At 36.6% G+C, this 26,201-nt stretch overlaps 1 protein-coding gene across 1 annotated transcript; it reads right to left on the bottom strand.

Annotated features, from left to right (window-relative positions):
* Positions 1-1,464: 1,464 nt before the first annotated feature.
* Positions 1,465-25,046, bottom strand: LOC103331730 (spatacsin carboxy-terminus protein). Its single transcript, XM_089045032.1, is given in 33 exon segments — positions 1,465-2,171; positions 2,173-2,703; positions 2,896-3,237; positions 3,665-3,847; positions 4,629-4,883; positions 5,164-5,666; positions 5,669-5,898; positions 5,979-6,100; positions 6,178-6,294; positions 6,939-7,406; positions 8,056-8,488; positions 8,693-9,021; positions 9,122-9,181; positions 9,290-9,850; positions 10,051-10,239; positions 10,837-11,007; positions 11,226-11,344; positions 11,467-11,836; positions 11,838-11,867; positions 13,716-14,099; positions 14,101-14,361; positions 14,443-14,739; positions 14,894-15,079; positions 15,153-15,416; positions 15,418-15,639; positions 17,517-17,763; positions 18,049-18,171; positions 19,256-19,331; positions 21,561-23,336; positions 23,339-23,647; positions 23,650-23,739; positions 23,819-24,002; positions 24,868-25,046. Coding segments are annotated over 33 exon segments (9,750 nt in total). The 5' UTR covers positions 24,967-25,046; the 3' UTR covers positions 1,465-1,952.
* Between the last annotated feature and the right edge of the window lie 1,155 nt (positions 25,047-26,201).

The raw sequence follows: 26,201 nt of genomic DNA, 5'->3' as shown, positions 1-26,201 counted from the left end.
ATTAAGCTTCATGTTCGTAGATTGAAATGTTGGTGCTACTAGCTCAAAATGGAGCCTGTCAGTTGCTATTTAGCAATTCCGCATTTAATCCATTTTAGATTGGGGACTTTACAGTCCAATCCAATTAACATTGGAAAACGGGATAGGGATGGAGGAAAAATGTGTTTCAGTTTTATAATGTTCTAACTATAATTGCATAATGTGACCTCAATTATTATAGTTTATTCAAGGTTTTTTTTCAAGTCACAAATAGTCCTGCAAAATTATCATATTTCATCATTAATTTTTTTTTGTGATATTATTGGTCTTTAAGGTTACTTTTTGTACATCACTTTTGTACCTACCATCAACTTCTGTTTAATTGATGACGTGATACATATGGAGCCCACACATTTAATGATATGGAGCCGCGTGACAATATTTTAAGAGAGATGATTTTTCCACTCCCCTTTTCTTCACTTAAACTCCATTTTTCTTTCTAATACTTTTTAATCAATTTTGTTCATTCTCTTTCCTATTCTACCCTTACTCTACATTAAATTTCTTTTTACTTTCACTTTTATATATATTTTTTTATACTTAATTTTTTAACTTGCACTCTATTTTCAGTTTTTTTTCCCTTTAATAGAGTAAGAAATTAAGTTTTTTTTAAGGGAGTTTCTAAAACACCCAAAATGGGGTCTTTTAAAAAAACCCAGTTTTAAACATTAAACACACCCAAAATCCATTTACACACACTCAAAACCCTTTACTTTGGGGTTGATTTTGGGTGTGTTCCTAGTTTAAATAGTGCTTGGGTTTTTTTATAAATAAGAATTGGGTTTATTTATAAATTTGTATTTTTTTTTCCCCCTTTAATACTGAAAATGAATTGTAAGTTAGAAAATTAAGTATAAAGAAAAAGAAATAATATAAAAGTTAAAGTAAAAAATAAATTAATGTAGGGTAAGCATAGAAGAGGAAAGAGAGAACAAAATTTATTAAAAAGTATTAAAAAGCAAAAGAAAGTGTAAGTGGAGAAAATGGAGTGAGAAAATCAACTCCCTATTTTAAAGCTTATCCATAAAAAAAAATAAAAATATATTATATTTTTTATTTAAAGTCACGCGGCTCTATATCATTAGATGTGTGAGCTCCACATATGTGTAACATCATCAATTTAAGAGACTGACTGCAAGAACCAAATTGATGTACAAAGAGTAACCTTAAGGACCAATAATGTCAACCAGGGAAAAAAAAAAAAAAAAAAAAAAACCTCAAGGATGAGAGGTGGTGATTTTATTAACCTCAGGGGTCATTTGTGATAAAAAAATCTTTCTTCAATTTCAAATTCCAACACGGATGGGATGGCATTTGAAACACCCCTGTGACAGAAAAAAGATCTGATAAGTTCTTTTTTAACAGAAGCTAGTGCTTTGCATAACAAAACAATAACCATATAGTGAACAGTAAACATATATGGAATACAAGAAGAAAGGCTCATTCATTGATATTGGCGAGAAATACAACTGCCAAGTTTTGTTTTTTTTGTTTCGTAGATACAACTGCCTACTGTGAATAAAAGAATAGGTGATAATAAAGGATGAAGCAAAATCACACTGCACAACTTTGCTAGAATAAACTAATGATCTAATCTAAATGCTTCACTTCAATCAAAACTCGTTGCTGCTTCTTGCTTGTTGGACTAAGCTGAAAAAGAATATAACAATCCCTCAACTCAAACCTGTTAACTAATTTACAAACTGTCCCGAATTTACAACCTGCTGCTGCTACTTCTATTTCCATTCATATCTTTCTTCTTTTCTTCCTCCATCCCTATCCCGTTTCCTCCTTCAGACAAATCCAGTTGTAGGTTTGCATCATTGTAACATCGAGCCATCTTGGCTTGTGTATCATCGCCACCATCATCGTGAAAATCAGCACTAGTTATAATCTTGGAATTAATATTAGTATCACATCAGTGGGAGATAAGCACCACCATGGCCTTTCCTCAGTACAAGTGGTCCAACATTGTCGGGGACCCTATCTAATGACTTCATGCATGCATCCATGACATCCCCAAAGCCAGTAGCCACAGTAGCCAGCTGCAACCGCAGCTTCAAATCTCTAGTCCTTTTCAACAAGCATCTAAATGACCTCCCCAGATACTTAGCCCATTCAGCTGGCAACCCTTCCCCCAGTTAGCCAAACTGAGAATTGAGACTGGTCTCCTCTAGCCGCCACCTCAGCCCTATAAAATCTTGCTAGATCAGCAAGCATAGAAGGTTGGAGAGGAAGCACAGCCACAAATTCAGCTACAAACTCTTCCAGTACTTCCGGTTTGAGCATCTGGTTCCAAAGTACCAAAGCCCACTCACTCGGCTGGTTAAGACCATAGGCTTCAGCAACAATTAGGGCCTCTTGGAAACGAGACTGCTCAACAAGGGCCCGCCTGGCATTGGTTTCAGATCGGTACAGCCACTGAAAATCAGGCATTCGAATTTGAAGAGACACAAGGGAAGCCTGAGCACACGCTCTGCGTGTTTTGTTTCCAGCATCAATGGATTTGTGAACTTCAGCAGCTTCAATGTAATAGCGCATGGAGTCTAAAAGGTCTTCATTCTGATCCTTGTCATAATGGCTGAACCACTGCTCCGATGACTGCTCTGCTCGTGACTCCAAAAGAGCAGCCGTTTCATGTTTCATGTCGAAATGATTGTAGACCTGTGAAAAATGAAGTGTAAAGATAAGAATAAACGTAAGTTATAAATATATTTTATAGCCTGGATTAAGGTAAAATGGCTAATTGGTCCAGTATTACATTGACCTAATAGTTCAATCTGAAATCTCCACATAAACTTGACAGTACTTTATAGGTTGTAAAGGTTATAAAAAATCATGACTGCATATACTAACCATAGCAAACGCATCAAGGTCATTTGGATTAAAATGCTTCAGTGATGTGAGAACCGCCATTCGAAATCCTCTGACAGCCTCAGCAGTGCCAGCATTTGCATCTGCAGCAGCTGAATACTTCTGAAGAAGAAGATCAAGCTGACCATTTTCAATAAGAATTCCAAGAATGAAATTGAGGGCATGGAAGTTTCCTACTCCAGTTATGAGACGGGCCAAACATGAAAAGTCACCCTCAGACACATAAGCCTCAACCCTAGTAGCGGCAAGGGCTACAAGAACATCAACTCCATCCAGGCAAGATGATAATTTGTAGAAGTGGTGAGACAAAATTAGTAGCTCAACCTGGAAACATTTTTGAAAGCCCAAAAAAGCATTAGCTCAGGAAAATGAAAAATGGTCTAATCAACCGTATCAACATTTGATCTTTCAAATTCTTTTCCTGCATATGCTCTTTTAGTTTCCTCTTCTCACTTTAACTATTTTAATAATTTGACCAACCGCAGCAGAGAACCTAGTTATGACAGGACGCTACAAATAAAAAAAAACTTCAAATACAATAAATCCCAGCAACCAGGGTTGACTGAAACTATTAGCTTGATATACATTGCTAAACCATTTTTAGACTTAACAATAACATAAAGATACAACTTTCACATAAAGATACAATGTTCATGAAAAAGTTATATTAATTTGTTATTGTTCATAAAAAGTTTGAATATGCTTGGTTACACAGATAATAATGTGAAACTTATCTCTAGTATATTAGTACCTCGCAGGCATGCGGTACTTCTTGTCCAGTAATAACCAAACGCATTAATGAATGTCCAATTTCTTGTTCTGAAGGGCAAAGCTCTGCCCACTTCAAGAAGTCTGAAAATCTCCACAATAAGGGAGCAGGTCCTTCTTCCTTTTGAGAATCCATATATCCTCCCCGATGAGCAGCCAATAAGCCCTGGAATGTAATTTTAACTTACTTTAAACTAGCATTTTTGTTGTCCATATGCAAATCAAGATCCAAAAATGGAACAATATTCCCTAATTGAATCGCGTACAGGTTAAAGTACAGGTCAAGACTAAAGACATACACAAGTTCAAATATTTAAGCTATTTTGTTATACATTAAAAAATATACAGAAATTTTAAATGCAAAATACCAAGTTTAACCATGCCTCAAGTAAAAAAAGTGTGAATCTAAAGGGGAGAGGACGTCCTACAACTATTACAACTCTGGAGACAGTCCTAACTAGAAAATTTAAAACCTTTACGGTCAACGATTATTTACTGACTGGATTTGAAAATCTACACATATTACATATCAATTACAATTGCAGATATTCCTAACTTGAACTATTGTGTAAACAAAAAACAAAAAACAACTGAATCGACAGAAAGAAATGGGACAGATAGCTTGTCTTTGGTTTTCTTTTAAATCAATTCATTACCAAAACAATTGGATAACGGCCTAGTAAAAACCCAATCAAACTTGAGGAAAAGAAAATGAAAAAGAAACAAATACCACCTTAGGAAGAGAAGTTTATAAGAATCTAAAACATGAAAATTGTAACAACGTGCTTATTCAAGGAAATTAAAGGAGAATGTGCAGTCTTGATTTACTACCTGGTAACATAACATAACAGATATATGGCAAGTCATCATTCATACATGTATAATATGTATCACATATACACATTTTATACAGTCACAAGCCAAAGAAGTTATATTTATAAACAAACCTTTAGAAAGGATTCTGAAAGAATTTGAGCAATACTGGCTGCTGGCATTGAATGAGTTCTCACAAGGAGATGTGCCTCCTCAAATGATTCTTGTGCTTTAAGGGAAAGCAGCTGTAGCAATTCAATTGGCTGCTTATCAAATGCCTCTGAAAATGAAATACCTAAGATGGCTGCTGCTTTGGCGACTGCTATTATCCTCTTGCATAGTCCACGCCCACAACCTTCAGTAAAATTTGTTGCCAGACTCTCCAAAACCTTTCATATTCAAAATATCACGTAAATATAAGGACATAAGTGCATTAGACAAGTAACAGAGACAAGATGGGATAACTGTTAGAAAAGAAAGGGGTAGAGTCGGTAGACCACCAGTAGCCACTAAGAAGACCATTGAGCATGAATTAAAATTTCCCAGTTGAAAACCTAGTATATACTTTATACACATGAAGAGAATATGAACATAACGAAGAAACATCGCATGTGTGAGCAAGAGAGAGAGAGAGAGGAGGAAGACAGAAGGGTGGATTCAAACAATAACCTGAATTGGGTCAACTTGATGCTGGTCAGTCAGTATATTGTATGACTGAATTATTGAATGCACCTCTTCGTCAAGCATTAATATGGATACTTTCTTACTTGGAGTTGACATAGCTGCAAGCTTCAATGCAGCATCCACAAGTACAAATTCAGATGGTACTTTCACTGGAGATAGCTTATGCTGGAGTTGTTTTGCAGCTGCTATTTGTCCAAATTCCAATAAAGAAAGAACAGCCCTTTCCAGCTCTGCAGGTCCAACCCTTTCTTCCCACCGTGAAAAAGACAGTTCCATTTTTAAGTTTTCGTCCTGAGACTGCAACTCATTTATAGTACTAAGAGAATTGGAACCATTATCAAGATCAGTGTTTTTTTCTGCGGAGTCCAATGGTGGCCGTCTCAATGGCATGTAACCTTTTGCCCTCCGTTTGTTCTTTGTACTCCCCCCTGTGGTGGTTGGAAAGCTAGCATCTAATACTTGGTTTTGTGATATGCCAGGCTGTGTTCCCTTGGATCATGTTTCTCAACAGTTCTGTTCTTAAATGTACCAATATGATTGTCCATTTTTGTTATTATACTTGCAGTTCGGTCAATAATACTGGAGCTATTTTTAAGAGCAGGGTCACGACTGGAACTGCTTAAATTGAAGTCTCCTTCACTCTTAACATGTGCTTCTGATTCTACCGCCAAGAGCCACACTTTAGTCTCAATTTCCCGAATAAGATGAAGCGGATACATTCTGGTGAATTGATTACCCCAATCAATAAAGATTTAAAACAAAGATTTAACAATGAAATTAAAACCTTTGTATATACTTACGGACTGGCCAGGGTTATCATCCCACTTAACCATTGTAGAGAAAGCAGCAATAGCTCATGAAGCTCCCTAGCTGGAAGATCCTTTTCCAAAGCTTCTGCATGTTTGAGGAAAAATAACCCAGCCTGGAAACCAATTATAGAAACAAGACACCATAAATGAATTTTAGTTAACAAATGTTTCAAATACAATGAGAAACTACCTGTAAAGCAGGGAAGGAATATCTGATGAACAAAGTTTGGCAATGGCCCCATAAAGCAATTCTCTCTTCTGGAACGTCCCAAAGAAACTCCTTCCACTCAGCTACCATCGACTCAGCCTAAAGTGGTTAACAGTAGAAAAAAATAATAATAATAAGAGAGAGAGAGAGAGAGAGAGAGAGAGAGAGTTATGACAGTACAAGTGATGCAATATTACCATGCTCACTTTATCTCATGGAGGTTAACATTTTGACCCAGGGAATCAACAGTTACATTAAAGATTTTATAGAAATTATTAACTAAGGATGTACCTCGACCAACCTTCCCCAAAGCACTCCACTCCAGTCAGCAACAATAATCAATTAGCGTCTATCAACTGACTAATATCTTAGTCAAAACTTCTCTTCTATGAACTATAAGTGCTCAGGAGAACTAAAGATAGAAGTAGAACACTAACTTTTGTGAGCCAATAAAACCTACCTCTACTTATCACAATTCCTACAAACTAGTAAATGCAACATCTCCATGAGGTATCTTCATATGCTCTCTTAACCTTTTTTATTTATTTTTAAAAGCAATGTCTCTCAGTAGATGGGTTGGAAAGTAAAATATTGTCAAGGGATTATCTAAATTTGGAAATTAAAAATAGGTAAATCAGATTTATAAGGTGCCAAGCCTCTTATTTCCATTTCCTCTCAACTGTCTTTGATGAAGGATATAAGGAAACTTTAACCATATCTAACCCAATCAGTTCAAACAGTACCTGAGTTTCAGTTACATGATGAACAGCAGATTTCCAAGGTCCACCACTGGCCTCCAATTGTCTGGCCCAGTTGCGTGCTTGCTCCCAATGCCTATTATCCTCCAATGCTGTTGCAAGTGAAACATCATCTAAGGTCTCGCTTCCAAGGTGTAAAATGTCATCCTTGCGTAATAATGGCTCAGCTAAATTAATTTTCCAAAAAAGCCGTCGGTAGTATGCTGCTGCAGATCCTCCATCACCAAAATCAGTTGCAGCAAGGAGTTGTAGCAAGCATCTTTTTTCATAAGGAGATGGACACGTCAAAAGCATTGCATCCGCAGCTTTAATGGCGGTGGAGCTTATCCATGATGTACCAATCTGCACTTCTCTTCCTACATTTGACTGTAAGCGGGTTGATTCTTCTTTAAACCGGGCAGAAAACGAACCCAAATGAGCTGATGCTTCAGATAGGCGCATTTGTGAAAATGCCTGAGGTGGGAGAAAGAAAGGGTAAAAATATGAAACATGTACAAGTGTTGATCACATTTATTCATTTCCACAGCTCGTGGGAAATGAAATTGAATACTATGCATTATAATTAAATTTACTATTCCTCAAAATGTTTCAACCCTTTTGTTGATTTTTACTAACACTTCCCCCGATATCAATATTTACGTAAATCTAGACCACCGATCTTTCCAACACCAATATCGACAATTTCATTCTTGAGTGGTAAAGGGAACCCCATTTGTGAGGAAGAGCATTAGAATATAGGACAATGTTAGCCCACAGCTTAACAGCTCAACTTTAACAGTGGTAAACCACCTAGTTTTCACACACAAAATCCCAAAAACATATGCCAATTCTTGCTTGCTGCACATTGGAGACAGATATGAACTGTCCACACAAACTGCCAGCTGTAGCAACAGGACATTGTATCCGACATAAAAAAGACTCACATACCAGCAGTTAGATTCCTTGTTTTTTTATTGGGTCAATGATAAACAGCAGTTAGATTCCTTAGAAGCAAAGAAAAATGATAAACAGTCCTCTGACATAGTAAAAAAGGAATTCTCTTGAAATTCATATATAAGAATCAATGATGAAAGGAAGGTGGGTTTTAATTTTATTCACAAACCTGGAGAGCACGTATGAAAGGTAAAAGAGAACATGAGGGAAGGAACATTTCAAATGCCCTCAACAAAGGCAGGAACAAGTGTTGCTCACAAAGCACTGCAACCATCTTTGACAGCAAAGCAGGCCCTTCATCAGAATCACTTGAAACATTGATACTTTCACCAAGTTCTACATTCCTTTCCCCTTTAGAACTAGGGTCCTGGGAATCAAATATTTGTGCACCCAGAGGAGAATTTGAAATATCAGAAATTGCTACAGCTGACGGATCTCTTGAGATGGGCTCCAGAAGCCGCCTTCGTTTTGAATTCTGCCTATTGTAATGAAAAGTAAGGGCTTTAGTCCCTGATGGCAGGGAATTAGTAGCTTCCACAGCTGCTCCAACATTATTTGCAATTCTGGAAGCAATATCATTCACCTTAATGGACGAAGTTTCCCTATGGAAAATAAAGTTGCAGTCAGATGCTTTGAAGTTTGCGAAGTGATGTATTAGAAGAGGACTGGAGAAATTTATGTAACAAAAATACATAAAACAAGTGTGGAGTTAGCGAGTAATGACATAAAAAAGTTCAAACATATATAGTGTGATTTGAATACACAATCTGGGAAGCATTTCTCATAAATGGAATATGAGCAGTTACCTTGCTGCAGTGATTTCCAGCCAAACTGTTAGGCAAGATATTGGAGACACATCTGAAAAGCACGATGCAATCATTGCCAAAATCGACCAGGACAACTCCTTTGCTTTCATCAAAATGGCCTCTCCAGGAAATTTCTGCTTTTCACATTCTGCTAATATTCTAAAGAGTTCAACTGGGACACAAAAATTTTCATCCGGAAAGGAAGCTTCATTCTTTTTTTCTGTAGTATCTGAATACGAAGAAGAGCTAGCTTTTCTTCTTAACTGCATGCCTTTCAAAACTGTTGAAATATGAATTCTGAGACGTGGATCACTAAACTCCTTTGATGCCTGAAAAATGATATGATGAGATAAAATGCAATGTATTAAATATATGTCTGGTTCGCATAAAAAATAGTGTAATACATATTAAAATAGGAACAATAAGTACCACTTGGACTACTGTGTCAAACGGATATCCTCCAATCTGAGCTTCCGACAAAAATCCAACCTTAAAGAGACAAAAAGAGAGTAGATTCATAGTTTAAGAAATTTTCTAGTCACAAGCTAGATTCATTTTATAATTAATGACAACTATAATAGAATGATGAATACAAACCCAATCATTGTCTCTTGCCAATACAGAAAGGTATTTTGTGCTCAAGGGAAGGTGATGCATCTGACAAAAAATTGTGACTAAATTCCAGTGATGGCTTGCAGCTTTCTGTTGAGATCTTAACTCAATTCCATCACCATTGCCACTCAAAAGCCAAGAACCACATGTCTTTCCATCCACCATTGGAGGAAGACTAGCCTTTTCCAAGTGCTGTAAGACAAGCATGAGAGCTCGTGAAGGTTGTTTACCAGCAGCTAAATTTGAAGCACCCTTTTGCTTAGCAGTACTTGAATTATCCTGGTGCTGATGTTCATCTGCTAGAGCTCGAGCTAGAGATTCTGTTATATCACTTCCATGGCTAACTGCATGAAATGCAGAACCCTTGGTTGAAAGCTGCTTTAAGCTCTCAATATTTTCACTAGATTTGTAGAAAGAAGACATCCGTCTCAAGGCAGCAATGTCTATGCGTAGCATGCTCGCAGAAAAGCCACAAAGCTCCAGGAAAAGAGCACATGAAGCCACCAACACAGAATCCTCAAAATTAATAATTGCAAGTGGCATGACCTAGAATAAAGTGGAACACGAAACTTCAAAGCACAATTCAAAGTAAGTCTTTGACTTCAATGTTTCTACTAATGCAAGGGGTTTCAGCAATAAATCAATATGTAACACAGAAGAAAATCATCCAAGATAAAAAAAAGTGTTTATACCAGTAAATCTCATTCACCAAAAGTATAACAAATTAAAAGAAAACTTAAACTTACAGAAGAAAGAAGAGACTTTTCACTTTCTGTTATAGGTCCAAGAAGTGTTTGAACATCAGCTTGAACATTTGTTTGTCCATGTGTTTGTGCCTCTGACTTCAATTTTTGAACTCTAACAGTAAGTAAATGGTTAAAAGCAGCTAGTGCACGTCCACGATGCAAATGGTGCTCCAGGCCAAGTGAATTCTCCTGAAGTAAAAAATATTACTAAGATGAGAGGTAGGAACATTGTAGTCATACCAGAGAAGCAAAAAACAGGTAACTATTTGAGATTTTATTCTATTTTATTTAAAATCAATGCCATCAAATTGAAATCTAATAACCCAATATGTTAACTAGGGAAAGAAGAATTGTAATAGAACAATTCAGTTAAACAATAATTGTCCGAAATTATACGGACCAATGGCCATAAAGAGCAAGAACAGTCAAAGCAATAGAATGGATATCCAATTCAACATAAAACCAAATACCAAATAAATAAAAATAAACTAAGTCAAACATTATTAACTGCCTCACATTCTGAGAAATAGATTTTAAAGTCTCACTCAGTGAGATATATGTATGTATGTATATATATACATAATATACCATTCAAATTCAGGAAAAAAAAGGTTAAAAACCCATTTCTTGTCCCCTCAACTAGAGGACAGAAACATTGCAGTTCAGCAACAAAGCTACTGTGACAGGATCGAACACAGTGCACAGCTCTCTTTAATGGTTCATTTTATGATTCAAGCTAAATTGTCTGATATGAATAATTATTTCAAGAGAAATGTAAACATATACCTCAAGTGCAGAATTGTAGAGTTCTTCCTCAATGTGTTTTTGGATGGTTGCTTCCAAGGAGATTGCACTGATCTCAGCATCCTCATCGACGTTCATGACAAAATCTATATCTCTATGTAGCAAACCTTCTCCCACTGGCAGACTTGATACTGATTGCCATCCAAGAGGACCCTGCAATATCATATGAAGCACATGATACAATAACCCAATCCAAATAAAGCACATCAAAACCACTAACAAGAGAAGAGCACAGGGGAAGAGGGAGGACGGGGCCTCTGTATGAAGCAAGTAGCATGCCATTTCCAGACACATTTGTGCCCGTGTGCATAAGCCATGCCTGTACCCCATGAAAGAAGCTCAGTGATAGATGACAAATAACAATAAGAGACCTGGGCATAAAGCTGAATCAACCTCCGTACGGCCTTAGGAAACCAGCACGGCAGCATTTGTAGAAGTGAAGTATCACGTACAGAAGAGAAGAATATGTTGTCACGCCAATTTAAATAATCTGATAGAGCTGAATTGAGAAAATTGTAAATTGAAAGGCAAAACGAAACAAAAGATTCTAGAAGTATAAGTGATTTATGGCTACAAAAATATGTTCACGAAGCAGGGTGGCTAAAAGCTAACCGTTCTTTGCTTTAGGCCCCAAAAAATTGGAAGTTGCATCTTGCCCAAAACATGCTGATACAAATGCTTGCCACAATGTAGGGAAACGCTGAAGAGTGGGCCTGAGATTCTCTAGTGTGCACTGGGCTGATGTGCTGCTATTCCTTTTTACACTACCACTACTCAGGCAACTTTGAATTGGGACAGAGGCATACATCAGTGTTGCCAAAGCTGCCAATTCCCCCCCTCCTTCTGCAATGTCATCAACAGTACGAATTATTTCATCCATCTCTGGAACACTGAGGTTACTTCCAGGAACTAGATTACACGACATGATCGCACGAGCATTGGAAAATGATGCTTTGTACTCACACCCCTTAACCCTAGAGAGGAAGCAACCATCTTGCCCATTCACAATCTCCCTGTATGAATGCATTGCAGAAAATGGATGAGACAAGCATGATCTTTTGGCAAGAATAAGATGGTAAGGGTTTAGTCACAGGACCGACATATATTGCCGTAACTGAATAGAGGTCATAAAGCAATGTAGAAGAGTGACAAGGCACAACACTCAATGTTGAATTAGACATGAAAATTGGAACAAAGATTAAACATAGCACTCATCAAGCTTTGCAAAATATATTCTGAAATTACACAGTGAATTTCTTAGCAAAATAATTCAGGTGTTCAATAATTTTTTAGGTTATTCATAAGCAAGGTTCAGAAGCAGCCCCAGAAAGTGAGTTCAGAAGCAAAAACTGAGAGAACCACAGGAAGTTTGATTTCGGCATCCTTGTGGGCTTCGGCATCTCCAGAGTTTAGACACTATTCTTTCTATTACACTGTCTTATTGGAAAGCTGTAGTGTCTCAGAATCTTGTTATTGTTGTCTGCTATTTTAATGTAGTTTTTTAGTGGCTTTTTTTATATTTATTTAATTATCCCCAAGTCAAAACATCCTCCTTGATGTGGTAATCACAATATATTACCCTAAACCAATTATAGTTTAGGGTAATATATTGTGATTTATCACAACATCCTCCTACCTTAAACCTTTGTTTTCTTCTTGAAATAGGGTTTAGGGTAATAAATTCTGAAAGTTGGTAAACCAACTATTGTGATTACTATCACAAGGTAGAAAAACATATTTACGAGACACCTATCATTAATGGCCATTAGTTTATATCCATAGAAAGGCCCAGGCAAAAAGGGCACGGTTAAGTTAAGCAGGTAAATGAAGTCTCTCTCTCTCTCTCTCTCTCTCTCTCTGTGTGGTCTTGAGGCGCGGCAGTTTGATTTTATTGAACTGCAGTTTGCAATGCGGCGTTCAAGCAGTATTTGGTGGATCAGTCAACAGGTGAATGCACACTTATGCTTTAGAAGTTGAAGAAATTAAACTTTCAAAATAATTGAATCATTGGATTTAAAAACTGCCTGTTAAGTTTTATTTTCTCACTAATAGTGATTTAAGGAAGAGCTTAATAAGTTTTATGTGCTCACTAACTATGGTTTAAGGAAGAGCCACAAGCATTAAATAATTACTAGTCATAGCTATTAAACTATGCGAATCAAATTATGACTTCTTGAAATATGGAATAATGTGGGAATCCTAGCTTTCTGTAAACAACCAATGGTTATTTAGGAAGATTGAAAAAGGTTGAATACGGGTTTCTATCTAGGAACTCTTTTGAAAGGGATAAGCATTAGTCTAGTGTTATCAGCTCATCCAAAAATCAAATATCATATTATATCAAAGGTTGGTGGTGTTGATATAGGACAACAGAGATGATTGCTGTGTGCAATTATGAGCATTAGATGGTAGAGCTTTTAGTAAACAGGAAGGGCTTTAGAGAAGAAACAATATAGGATCACTGTATTGTTAAAAAAATCAAAGAGATAGAGAGGAATAGAAAAGGAGGATATGAGGGTGCCTAACCTTTTAAGAAAACCTATGTTTTTATTAAACCAGAATCCAATTTTACATTAAAAGAGATGCTTTTATTTATAGGCTTTAAATGTTAGAGACAGATGCAAATGTTAATTGCATTTTATAAATAAACATCAGCTGCAAATGTTAGGAGACAGATTCATATTTTAAATAATTATAAATAAATAAATAAATAAAAACACGAAACAAGTTCTAAAGGGAGCAAGAGGCAAACCAAATCAACCTAAGAGCATAAACAAATATAAACAGCCATTAAACTAGATAAATGGAAATCAGAGATAGAATAGAACAATTTGTGAAGCTCTAGAAATCTTAAAACTTACTGCAGCTTCCTGTAGTGAAGAAAGTGAATCATTATCCAGTACCAACTCATGCTGGTCAAGGTAAAGGTCCAGAAGGTATGGCAAGTTATACCGTGCACAATGATGTATCAGTAGTTTATGTAAGGCCTGCATGGTACTGACATTAAATGTTCCAGAATCATCTGGAAATTGTGGCTCTGATAAACTCTCAATCTTATCATCTTCGGAAGGCATTTCATACTTGCTAGTAATAAAGCCAGAACGGGCAAGCAGAGGTAATATATCTAAGGTGCCTTCCCAATATTCCTTTAAGAAAATTAGTTTTCTAGCAAGTTTCTCTTCCATCAGCATCCTTAACCACATGGAGCACATAATATTACACGAAAACCTGAAAACTTTGATTTCCTGGAACATCCATGCAGACAGCATCCAATTCTTCAAGAGAGCATAAGTAATCGCCATAGTCAGGTCCCCTACTGCATCCAAAATTTGAAGCAGGCTGTGACCCATCCAAGCTGACTTGGAGGCTTCCAACTACTAAAATATGTGGGGGAATAAGGTCCAGGAGTCTAGAGACTTCCTCCCAATCATTGTGACATACATGGTACTCAAGCTGTGATTCCCACAGTACATGCACACCCATAAAAGATGACTGATCCAAAACTATCTGTATTGAAATAAGTTTATAAGCTTATGAATCAACCTCTTTCCAGTTACAGAAAGCAGAAAGGTATGAAAAGTGACTTACACGGTCAATGATTCTTTGGTCATAGAAGCTAAACCATACAGCAGCAGCAGCCCAGTATCCAGCATAAGCATTATCTTCATCCACCATAGGAACAGAGGGATTTTCATTGACATTTGTCCATGAACCAAAAACAACTCCATCAATGTCATCACACTCAATGGAAAAACTGTTGAATGCATGTGAATCAAGCAGGGGCAAATAATATCTCTTGGGCAAACTTGAACTTGCTGGAAATCGCATTAATTCTTTCTGCCGTCCATGAAGCGTTTTCCAGAAACTACTGCTAGGGTAAAGCCTCTATTCCAAGAAAAGTTTGAATAAACAATGGTAAGGCAATTTTATCAAATCCAAAAGAAATCATACCACATACAATCATAACATCTGGGTGGCACTTGAAATCATACCAAATATGATCATAACATAAGAAAGACGTAAGTACAAATTTCTGTACCTCAATTAGGGATATCCGATCCAATATCTTCCACTCATATGGCCCCAGGTAACCATATCTACTCATCTCCTCAGTGATTTGCATTCGAAGAGATCTTCTCACTGTGCCAAATAATAACTGCTTGAGGCTAGCTTCTACATCCTCTCCAAGCCTTTGCAACGTGGCCACAGCAAGTCCAGATTCACCCTGTAGGTCAAGTAATATACTTGCTTCAACATAAAAGACAATATCTTCATGTAGCTAACTGTTAATAAGTTACCTTCAAAAATAGGTCATAAGCAATAGCTCTTCCAATATCACGGACTTCAGTGAAAGTATCATGAGGCTCTTTTCCAGAAAATGAATCCCTTGAACGATGAAGATGTAGCTGCAGAACTGCTAAGGGGAGACGACCAGAGAGTAAAGCATCATTGACTACTGCCTTAAGGTCTAAATTATCTATCTTCCAACGCGCTATCATCTCTTTGGGATTTTCCAAGGGAAGAACTTTTTTCTCCAAGAAGCCCCCTTGTGGCAAAAAGAGCAGATACTTCACTTAAGTCCTCTGAGTCCAAATGGACTGAAGGATCTACAGGTGTCAAAGCAAGCTTCTCAGAATAATTAAAGCCAGACGTAGATACAGGAAAATAAGCTTCATGCTGTTTTGATGTCTCCAAAGATTTGGGGTCTACGGAAATAATTGATAACTGAGACTCATCCTGTGATAAATCATTGTCCACTAACGTTGATGCTTCCCCACTTTCCACCTGCAATATGATAACACTTACATTAACTATATCGATTTATCTCTGGAGTTCAATAACTCATTCAAGAATTGTTATTGGTGCAGTAAAGGAAAAACCAGGAATTTTAAGTATAAGACAGAGGAGGAGCATTTATTCTGGGAGTAAAGTAGACATTTGGCATCCTTGTGGGCTTTTTTGTCAAAACATTTTAGAAACATAGTCTGATTCTATCTTCACCAGGAAGGGGGGAAGTGATGTAGTAATGTTTTGATTGTTCTGCTCATGCAGATACTTTTTACTTATTCTCTTTTCTAAGGAGGACAATTTGTCCTTTCCTTGTACCCCATTTTGTTTCTTAGATATATATATATATATATATATATATATCCGTGGCACTATGTTTTTGACACAAGATTTCAACCATTAGATTAGAATGGATTGAATGGCTAAGATTAACTCAACTAATTTTACAATTTTTAAGAAAAAAAAATATTGAAAATAATTACTAATTGACTTTCTCTTTCTTATTTTCTATCCTCAATCAATGTTTTATCAAATCTCCCTATTTTGTCATTCTCTATCCTCTACAATTCTTCAGTTAATGACCTGCCCATCCTCCTCCTCTTTCTTCTAAAGCTTTACAGGTTTCTGATTCTTTTTCTTCTCCATCCCTAACTTTGTTTTTTGCTCTTTTTTTTTTTTTTTACTGCTTATTTTTTGGGTTGTTACAGTTATACATCGATTATGACTCTCAAAGAAAAGGCTTGGGGATAACACCCCACCCACCAACATAATGAACTGTAAGCAAACTGTCTTTTGCCATATTTTTTTAAAGTATTATTAATCATAATGAATAGAAGCTAAATCTTGTAAGCCATTAAGATGTTAGAAAAAGCATAGAGAGAGAGAGAGAGAGAGAGCAACACAGAGTTAGACCAACCAAACTGTAGAGAAGAAATATTGCAACAGATCTGGGCTTTTTCCTTTCTGCTTAAATATTAATATCCTATTTTCTCTTCAATATTGGTAGCTTGAGACAGATTTTCTATGTCCTGGGAGAATGCTCGGTTGGTGTAGATGACAATGGCAAGGGGAAGGTAATGGTGAGGTTTTGCAGGATATTAATTGAGAGGAGAGAAAATGATAAGAAAACAAAAGGAGGAAAGATAATTAAGTGATTTTCGGGATTATCATAACTAATAAATAAAAATGAAATTTACTTGGCATTAGAGATTTAATTTAATTTTAAGTAATTAATGAAACATAATCTCAACCATTCAATCCATTCTAATCTAATGGTTGAAAGCTTGTGTCAAAACTTTTGTCAAAAACATAGTGCCACGGATCCGCCCCCTATATATATATATATATATATATATATATTGAATTTATACATATATGTATGTATATGTACATATAGGATCTAAAATGAATGTCCACAAGAGTGGGGAGTCTCCTCCCAGCCATCCTGGGGTCCATAATCTCATGCTCACAATTGACCAAGGAATTTGGTGGTCAACTACGGCTGGATCAAAAACCCATGGACTTTAATTCCCAAAAGTAAAATACTTGGTTGGGATTTTAACTAAGTTTGAATGTCAATTATTGAATTTTGATCCAATGGTTAGTGACCAAGTATATTCATGGTCGACAGTGACCAAGAGATCAAAACTCTACATGTGTTCTACATGTGTATATACACACATATATATATATATATATAAATTTTCTTTGTCCAGATTGTCTGACATGTTATATTGGAAGACTGCGAGTCTGGACCATTGATTAGGTAGACTACTGTTAAAATGTGTGGTCCAACTTCACTGGCAACATAACATGCCTTGAAAAAGAAAAGTGGTAGCAACAAAGAATCTAGATAGATGAATGAAACAGCTTACGAATTCTTGGCCTGGCCTCTTGTACTTTGAACCAAGTCGAGACTGCAGATTTCGAATTATCTCCAAAAAGTGCGCCATCTCATGAAGCCTTCTTGAGTTTGAGATTTCATCTTGTACCTTTTGTGGTACAACTGGTGGAAGCAAAAGCATCTGGGTTCTAGCATATTCATATGCATCTGTCTTATGTTCTAGCAACCAATACTTACGAATCATTTTGGTTGAAAAGCAAGAGGCCAATGCAAGAAGCCTGAAAAAAGAATGAACAAAGTAAGTTCTGCAATCTTAAGTATAAAAAGAACCGTAGACGATACATGTATAGTGCTCTTGCTCCCAATAGCCCTATGCGGAAAGCACAAATTGTTATCTAATAATAAAAAATAAAAATAAAAATAACAACAACCAGTGCAAAAGGTGCACAAATAATACAAAGCATAAACCATTCTTCCAGTTAACGACCAAAGTCCACAGAGCAATCTTGGTGCATCCACAAGAACATCCATTACATTCAATGCAATTTGGTAAATGAATTTACCTTGATGCAGCAGAAATCTCATTATCATTGCCAACTTTATGAATCATCAGATAAACAGCAGCAAAGAGCAATCTTAACACACCTTCTTCGGCGAAATTGACACCCACAAGCATTTCTAATGATCTGTTCAACCACAAAAATGAATGAGAAATACATCCAAGATAAAGGAATAAGAGATACTTTTTTTATTTGGTTAAAGAATGAGAGATGCATTAGTTCTGATATTTTTCATACAACCAGCATATATTGAAAAAAAAAAAAAAGGAAGAAAACACAAATTAGATTCAATATATGTATTGGTTATCACTTCAGTTGTCAGCCAAGGAGATTACTAGAGCTTTTAATACAATTTTTTAAAAGTCAATTGTAATGGGGCATGCTCAAAACTTTTCCCCCTTTAGCAGGTCTCAGTTTTGGATGGTTCTACTTTTTCATGTGTCTTTAACAGGCATCAGCATAATTAACCTATCTTAGTTTTAATACCCCCACTATATCATAAAATTATAGTTGTGTTCACTTATAAGCGTTTAACTGCCTGAAAAACAAGATATTTTGCTTATTGGAGGGAACTTTTGTACCAAGGGATTCCTGGGATGCTGTTCTGTCTGTTAGTTTAGGTTTTCTCTTTGGGTTCTTTGGCAAGTTTGGATGCGTTTGAGGCAGGCTCAGATCATTCCAATATTCTTTATATATATATAAAAAGAAACAGAATTTTATTGCCAAAAAGCATGGACAAACAGAACATCAAGCAGAGGTGCACGCGTTTAGAGAAATGCCAGAGCTCAAAAGACAAAAATAAGCACAATGTTCAAAAGACAACTTTTATATACATCCAGAGAATACCATCCTAGTTTCCTTAATTGGAAAATTTCAGATTAGTTAACATATATCGTTATCCTCTACAAGAGAAAAAAGTTCTGTAAAGATGATATTAACAAAGTTTTTCTACTTCAAAAGCATGATTCCAAAATGCACTCCAGTTAATTAATAGAGCTGTACAGACAATTTGAATTATAAGGATTCATTACCAACAACATAACAGACCAGTAGAAACTTTTTTCTTATAGGAAACAAAAATTCATTAAAGAGATGAAATAGTACAAAACAATGGACAGAGTGTCTACATGCAAGCGCCAACCACACTGCAGAAGATCAGTTCCGATACTAGGCAACAACAATGTAGCAACAAAAAAATATAGAATCATACCGCTCTATCTCATCAAATTTCAAGTAGTCCAATGCTAACTGAAGCCGACGCATACGAGATATTTTCAGGTTCCACCCTGACATTGCATTCATTGATCAGAATTTATGTCAACATGCCTTGAGATGCAGAAACTTTACAAAATTCAAGCATCCAACATATTTCTATACAAAAAGAAAAAAAAAACAGAACTAATATTTTTTTTATAAAGTGTTTCAATGACCATATTTGTATTTTGGTCTTTCTACTATTAATGCATGTTTAGCGCGTCCTATTAAAAGCATATATTTAATAACTGCTCCCTAGTAAAGACACATAAAAAGTAGAACCATCCCTCAAGTGATAAGACAGCTTTCCCCACTTGCGGGTGCTCCATTTTTCAAAACTATTGAGAACCTTGTTCAAGTGGCTCATTCCAGCCTTACTGGAATTGGCACACACACTGCCTTAGTGATTCACCATGTTGCTCAACTTATAAGTGCAAGTCTGACCCCACATCTTTTTTACATTAAGCACTTTATCTCAAAGGAAATTCAGATCTGGGATTAGCCTTTTGCCTATTTTCTGTAACTTTAGCTCTTCATGCACTCTTTCATGGTTATTGGGTTAGTTGTCCTGACACTCACCATTCAACTTCTGGTTTCATGTGCTCTATTGGGCCCCAACCTAATTTCTCAGAGTTCAAAGAAACAATTCATTGTCTCTGATTGGAGTGTTGAGTCTCAATATCACTCGCTTTCTCAATTCTCAAGTTTGTTGAGACTGTTTGGATTGTGCACCTTCTTCCCCAGCTTCATATGCCTACTTCGATGCCGCTCAGCATTACAGATGGCTTCCAATCCTGTTTTCCATGCTTGCACCAAACACATTGAGCTTGATTATCACATCAGTCATGAGCATGTATGCTCTGGAAGTTATCATGTTCATTCAGTTTGTTCCTTCCACAGCTTAGATTGTGTATTTCTTCACTAAAGCACTTCACAAGCACTGATATATGCTTTGTTGTTCCAACCTCATCTTCCCTAGACGTTGAGTCTGTTGGGGAGTATTAAGTAGCTTCTCCAGTTGTCTCTTAATGTGTTTTTCATTCAGTTCTTGTACTTTCCTTTTCCACTTCTTTGTAAGCTATTCCTTAGGCCTTACGGTTTGAACTATTTATTAGGCCGTTTAAATTTTCCACTACCATTCGATCAGACCTTTATATTTTCCTGTAATTAGTATGGATACCTCAGTTGAGATAAATACAATCCCTCAAAATCTTCAAATCCCTATATTATCATTGAACTTAAAATTCAAATACCCCTAAGTCCATTTGGGAGGCGTAATTTCAAACCTAGGGATCTAATAAAATATTATATAGGTAAATTTCTCGGTTGGACTATCACAATACATAAATTTTTAGATTTGTATGAAACAAAAAAGAATAAAACTCATCAGATCCTTGGTTTGTATTGCATATAGTAATTTCAAATATATTGTATTTGATTATTTCAAATAAATTATATCTTAGTATTTTAACTTTCTTCTAACTAATCTAGGATTATTATCAAACCCAAATCCTTTCTTTTCAAACAAACATACCTGATAAGGCGAGGGAGAGAAGGAACTAGATTAGTTAGAACTCTCCCTGCTTCCCTTTTCCTGCAATCTCTCCCTTCCTCCAACAAATCCAACACTTCTACTTTTACCGCCATGTCCTTCATTTCCTTTTTTCACATCTCCAAAAAACTCCTTGTCATTCTTTTCTTTTTCTGTTATCCATTTCAAATTCCTCATAACATTGTAACCTTCCCAACCTTAAGTCTTCTCACTAGCCCACCATTCTTTAAAGCATCTTCTGAACGAATGATGTTCCAAGCCACATATTTTCAAATAAACCATACCTAATAAGCCAAGGGAGAGAAGGAGGTTGTGGGGAGAATTAGCCGGGATATATGTGCTGTGCGGGCCAAAATGGTTCATTGGAGGGGATTTTAACGTAATGACATTTACCACAGAAAATTTTAGTGGAGGATGGGCGACGAGGAGCATGAGGATTCTTAATGACTTCAGGCCTAGTTAAGAGTCATGCAAAAATAAATGAAATAAGGGAAAATGTACTGCATTGTAATTGTATTTAACCATTTATCAGCTGGCCCGAGCAACAGATTCTATCTATAACATGAAATGTAGTTCCAGCAGAGTCTTATGGACACCAAATCATTAAGGATATGAAGTTAAGAAAAAAAAATTCTCTTAACCAAATATTGATATTAAGTATATACTATTCAATGGGATGCTAAAACAATACAGAGCACTAAATTCTTACCATTTTCCAAACATAAGCGATCTGCCTCTTCAGCACTTTCATACAGAAGGACTCTGTCCAAAATTTCAACATTCCAAGGTGACCAAGGCTGCTTAGATTCCTTTATTTCCCTTGCATTTTTGACTGGATATCCAATGCCTGAATCGATACACAACTGCCGACATCCAATAACTTCAACAGGAAGAAAATTTGATGAGACTGATACAGAAGGAAGCACCACTGAAAGACCACCTTCTGTCACCAAATAAAAACATCCCTGGAATGTGCATCCCACTGCCTCTCCAATAAAGGATTCTTCCTTCCCTTGGAGATGAACCATTTCACACCCACTATTCAAAAAGTTGTCATCGTGAACTGCAGGCTCAGCATGCAAATTGAGATGAACAATCTGAGAACCCCTCGGGTCCTTCAGATTGTGGTTCTTAGTAAGCCGAGTAATTCCAAATGGAGAAAAACAGATAGAATCATCCTCACTAAATCTATAAGTGGGAAGAAAGATCTTGCGCATCAGGTGTGATTTCTTTTCAGAGTCATAGCACTTCTGATCAGTTACTTTTGATGAAGCAGAAAAACCACTCAAGCATGAGCTGCCCTTCCCTTCTTGTTTAAGCACATTATTTTCACAATCATCCAGGAAAGAAGATCTCTCATTCTTCATGGATGGAATAATAGATTTCTGTGAAGCAGATATGTTAGAATATACTCTTTGGTGGCCTATATCAGAACCACCGACCTCCCAACCAGCCAACATGCCTAGTCCTAGATGTTGACCATGTGGAAGTAATTTCTCATTTGTATAATACTTGTCCGGTATATAGTCACCAGCAGAAATCACATATATTACACCATAATCATCAACGGCAGCTATTAGGGAGGTATGTGAAGCAGCAATTAACCTCTTAAATATTCTCCTACCAGAATAATCACCATGTTGCAAAACTGGTTTGTAATCAACTCCATCAACTTGCAAACTATGTTTCTCAGAACCCACAGACAATGTTTCTTGCTTCTGAAAATCCAGCTGAGGGTAGAGTCCTAGAGTCTCTAAAATATCTAGATGTGCAACATACTCACCTGACATTACTGCATAAAAAACAATTAAGCCAGATGCATTTAGACAAACAAGAAGGTTGTCAGAAAAGTGAAAGTCTGTCCATTCTTCCACTGAGCGAATTTTTGGACCTTCGTCAAGCTTCACGGAGGAAACCCACTGAATTCCCCAACGGTCTAACCTAGCAACAAGAAGTACATTTTTTTTGTTGCTTCTTTCACTTTCATCACTAGCAGGATCAGTCTGTGTGAAAATGAATCCAATAAAGTAATGTGAATTGCTTGAGAACACTCTGGAGCATTTGTATGAAGTGTTCATTCCAACACCAAAAATATTAGACAAAATCTCAGACTTGAAATGTTGACCAGATGAAGTCAAATGCAAGTTTACAGATTTATCACTCTCTGACGTGTGACCTCTTTCCTGCCAGCACTCCATACTCGGTACGGAACCAGTGTTAGAAAGGAAGTCCAGAATCGGTAAATTACTATTAAATAAAGCAAATGAAACAACCTTTGCAGAGCAAGGAAACAATGACTTTTCCGGGAACCTGGTCAACATGCTACCATTATTTTCAACATTTTCAACTTTTGTCAGAAAAGATTGCAACCATCTCTTAGAAGCAACACTGTTTCCATTGGCTCTGTTTAAATCAATATTTCCAGTGGCTTCACAACTCAAGCTGCTAGGTTCCTCAATCCCCATATTATCAACTAAAGAGACAGAGGGCCCCACTCCACCCACCTGCCTTCCAGTGCGTTTCTGGTACCTGCAGTGTTTCCAGTGGATTCAACAAAAGCATGGACCATCACACCTTGCTTGCCAGATACAAACAAAATTTCACTGAACAAAGCATCCTTGTGCTGATTATAAGTATCCTCACAGATACCCCAAGCCAGAGAGTTAACATCACCAACAAAGGGGTAAGTTTTGGATTTTGAAATTTCTCTTTGAAAAGTGAAATCATTATCAAAATCTCGTGTTGATCCAGAGGTACATGGCATATCACCCCTTCCTGAATCTGACCCACCAGCGCTGTCAAGTCTTGTGAGCAGAAAGCAGATGAACCTGGACTCTGAAGACTTTCATCAGAGTTACTCTCCAAATTATTACTAGCTGTAGAGTCCCCTGCAAAAACAAACAAAAAAAGTGTGATAATACAAATTAAACAAAACTATGGCAACACAATAAAGTTATGAAAATTCACCCGTAATTAGAGGAATCAACAAAGCTTCACACTGATACGAAAGCAATAATAATAGCTGTCTTGTCGGAGAAATAAAAGCTTCACGAAATTCTGACAGGTTTAGCTGGGCCTGAGAAGAGCCCCATTTGTGCAGCTGCAGTATAGCAGGTCCTTTATCACCCAAAGACAAATCCATTGCAATCCTCTAAGTAAACAAAAAATCAGAAAATAAGTATTAAGAAATGTATGATAATACTGTTGCCGTAAGTTCGTAGCTGCAATTATGAACAGAGAAAAAGCAGGGACAGAATTAGGATACCAAATCTATTGAATAGGCAGAGCAATAAGAAGAATACAAAGTGAGATAGTGGATAAACAACTGGTGGCAGGTGTTTGGGGGTCAAGATTCAAGGAGTGGGTCTTCTCTCCTTCTTTGGGAAGGTCTGGAGGCATAGCAGTGTTGTGGAATTCCCAATCCGTTTCAGTAATTGATTCTATGGTTGGTGAATTTTCTGTATGCATTAGGGTTTAGGGTGTTGAGAATATAGGGTGTGTTTGGTAGGCCTCACTAGATGGGAGTAGGTTAAATAACACCTGAAACCCATGTTTGGTAACAAAGGGGGACAACTTAAATGAGATTATATACCCAACAGTACCAAAAAACCCTCACTCGCTGGCCCAATACAACGATGCTGAAATATGGCTCGCAAAATAGCGAGCTCGCAGAACAGCGAGGCTGAAACCAGCACCGTCTGGGAGAAAATCAACCACCACCAATTCGACTAACCACCACCATCAATTTGACTAACCACCACCATCAATTCAAACCCAATGGAACCACACAGTGGCGGTCTCCCCTAAAAAAATAAATTATTTGTTTTCATATGAAGATGGAACCATAAACACAAAAACTCAATTCCTAGTAGATCCAAACCAGAGAAAAAGAGAGAAACGAAAGAAAAAAAACTTGGAGAAACGAAGGGAAAAAAACAAGAGAAAGCCAAGAGATAGGAAGAAGAAGAGAGAAAAGGAAGAAAATTAAGATGATTTTGTTGATGAATCCCTACCACCTTTCCAACTTTGTTTGCTCCTTCTTTTGTATCTTGCGGCTCAGGCTGTTTTTGGTCCCAAGCTTTGTTGGGCTCCAGTGACCTTGTTCTGCTTCTCATGCCTTCTCAAGTATATCTAAAGAGACAGAGAGGGAGATGAGGGAAATGGCACGAAAGAAATAAAATATGAAAAAGGAATGGGAAGAGAGAGGGAGAGAAAAGTGAACTTAGAAGAAGAAAAGGGGGAAAAAAGAAGAGTGTTTCACTAAAACACCTCAAAATGGGTGAAATTATAAAAAAATTTAACACTCAAAATACTTTATAAATACACCTAAAATTCATCATTATATACACTCAAAACTTATTTATAAACACACCCAAAAAATATATAATTGTTGATTTTGGAGTTGATTTTGGATGTGTTTTTATGTTTAAATAGTGTTTGGGTTTTTTTTATAAATATACGTCTAAGATTGAGTTTATTTATAAATTTGTAAAAAAAGAAAAGGAAAAGAGAGAAGAGAAGAAGGAGAAAGACAGAGCCAGGAGAGAGAGAGGAAGGAAGAGGAAAGGACGAGATAATGGTTTTTTTTTTAATAAAAAATTATTTTAAAAAATTAATTTTTATAAAAAAAATTCACACATCAACCCCAATTAAATATCCCTAATTAAATTTAAATATTTTTTAAGTCAAAATATTCAATTAAATTTAAATATTACATGAATTATTTTTTAGTCCGACACAGCACCAAATATAGGTCTTCACTATTTTTATAATTCAACTTCTTAGTCTGACGCAGCACCAAACGTAGGTCGAGTACTTAATCTAGCTTAGTCCAATTCCGAGCTAATCTAAGATCCCGGATTTAGTCCACCGCCTTCCGGTGTGTTTTGGTACATGTAGTGTTTCTAGTGGATTCAACAAAAGCATGGACCATCACACCTTGCCTGCCGGATACAAACAAAATTTCACTAAACAAAGCATCCTTGTGCTGATTATAAGTATCCTCACAGATACCCCAAGTCAGAGACTTAACATCACCAACAAAGGGGTAAGTTTTGGATTTTGAAATTTCTCTTTGAAAAGTGAAATCATTATCAAAATCTCATGTTGATCCAGAGGTACATGGCATATCATCCCTTCACAATCGACCAGCTATCAAGTCTTGTGAGCGAAGGATGAACTGGACTCGAAGACTTTCATCGAGTTACTCTCCAAATTATTACTAGCTATAGAGTCCCTTGCAAAAACAAACAAAAAAAATGTGATAATACAAATTAAACAAAACTATGGCAACACAATAAAGTTATGAAAATTCACCTGTAATTAGAGGAATCAACAAAGCTTCACACGA

This window comes from Prunus mume, linkage group LG1 (assembly GCF_029339155.1).
Source record: "Prunus mume cultivar Tortuosa linkage group LG1, ASM2933915v1, whole genome shotgun sequence".
In the NCBI taxonomy this organism is placed as follows: Eukaryota; Viridiplantae; Streptophyta; class Magnoliopsida; order Rosales; family Rosaceae; genus Prunus; species Prunus mume.
This window is presented reverse-complemented; position numbering and strand designations above follow the sequence as displayed.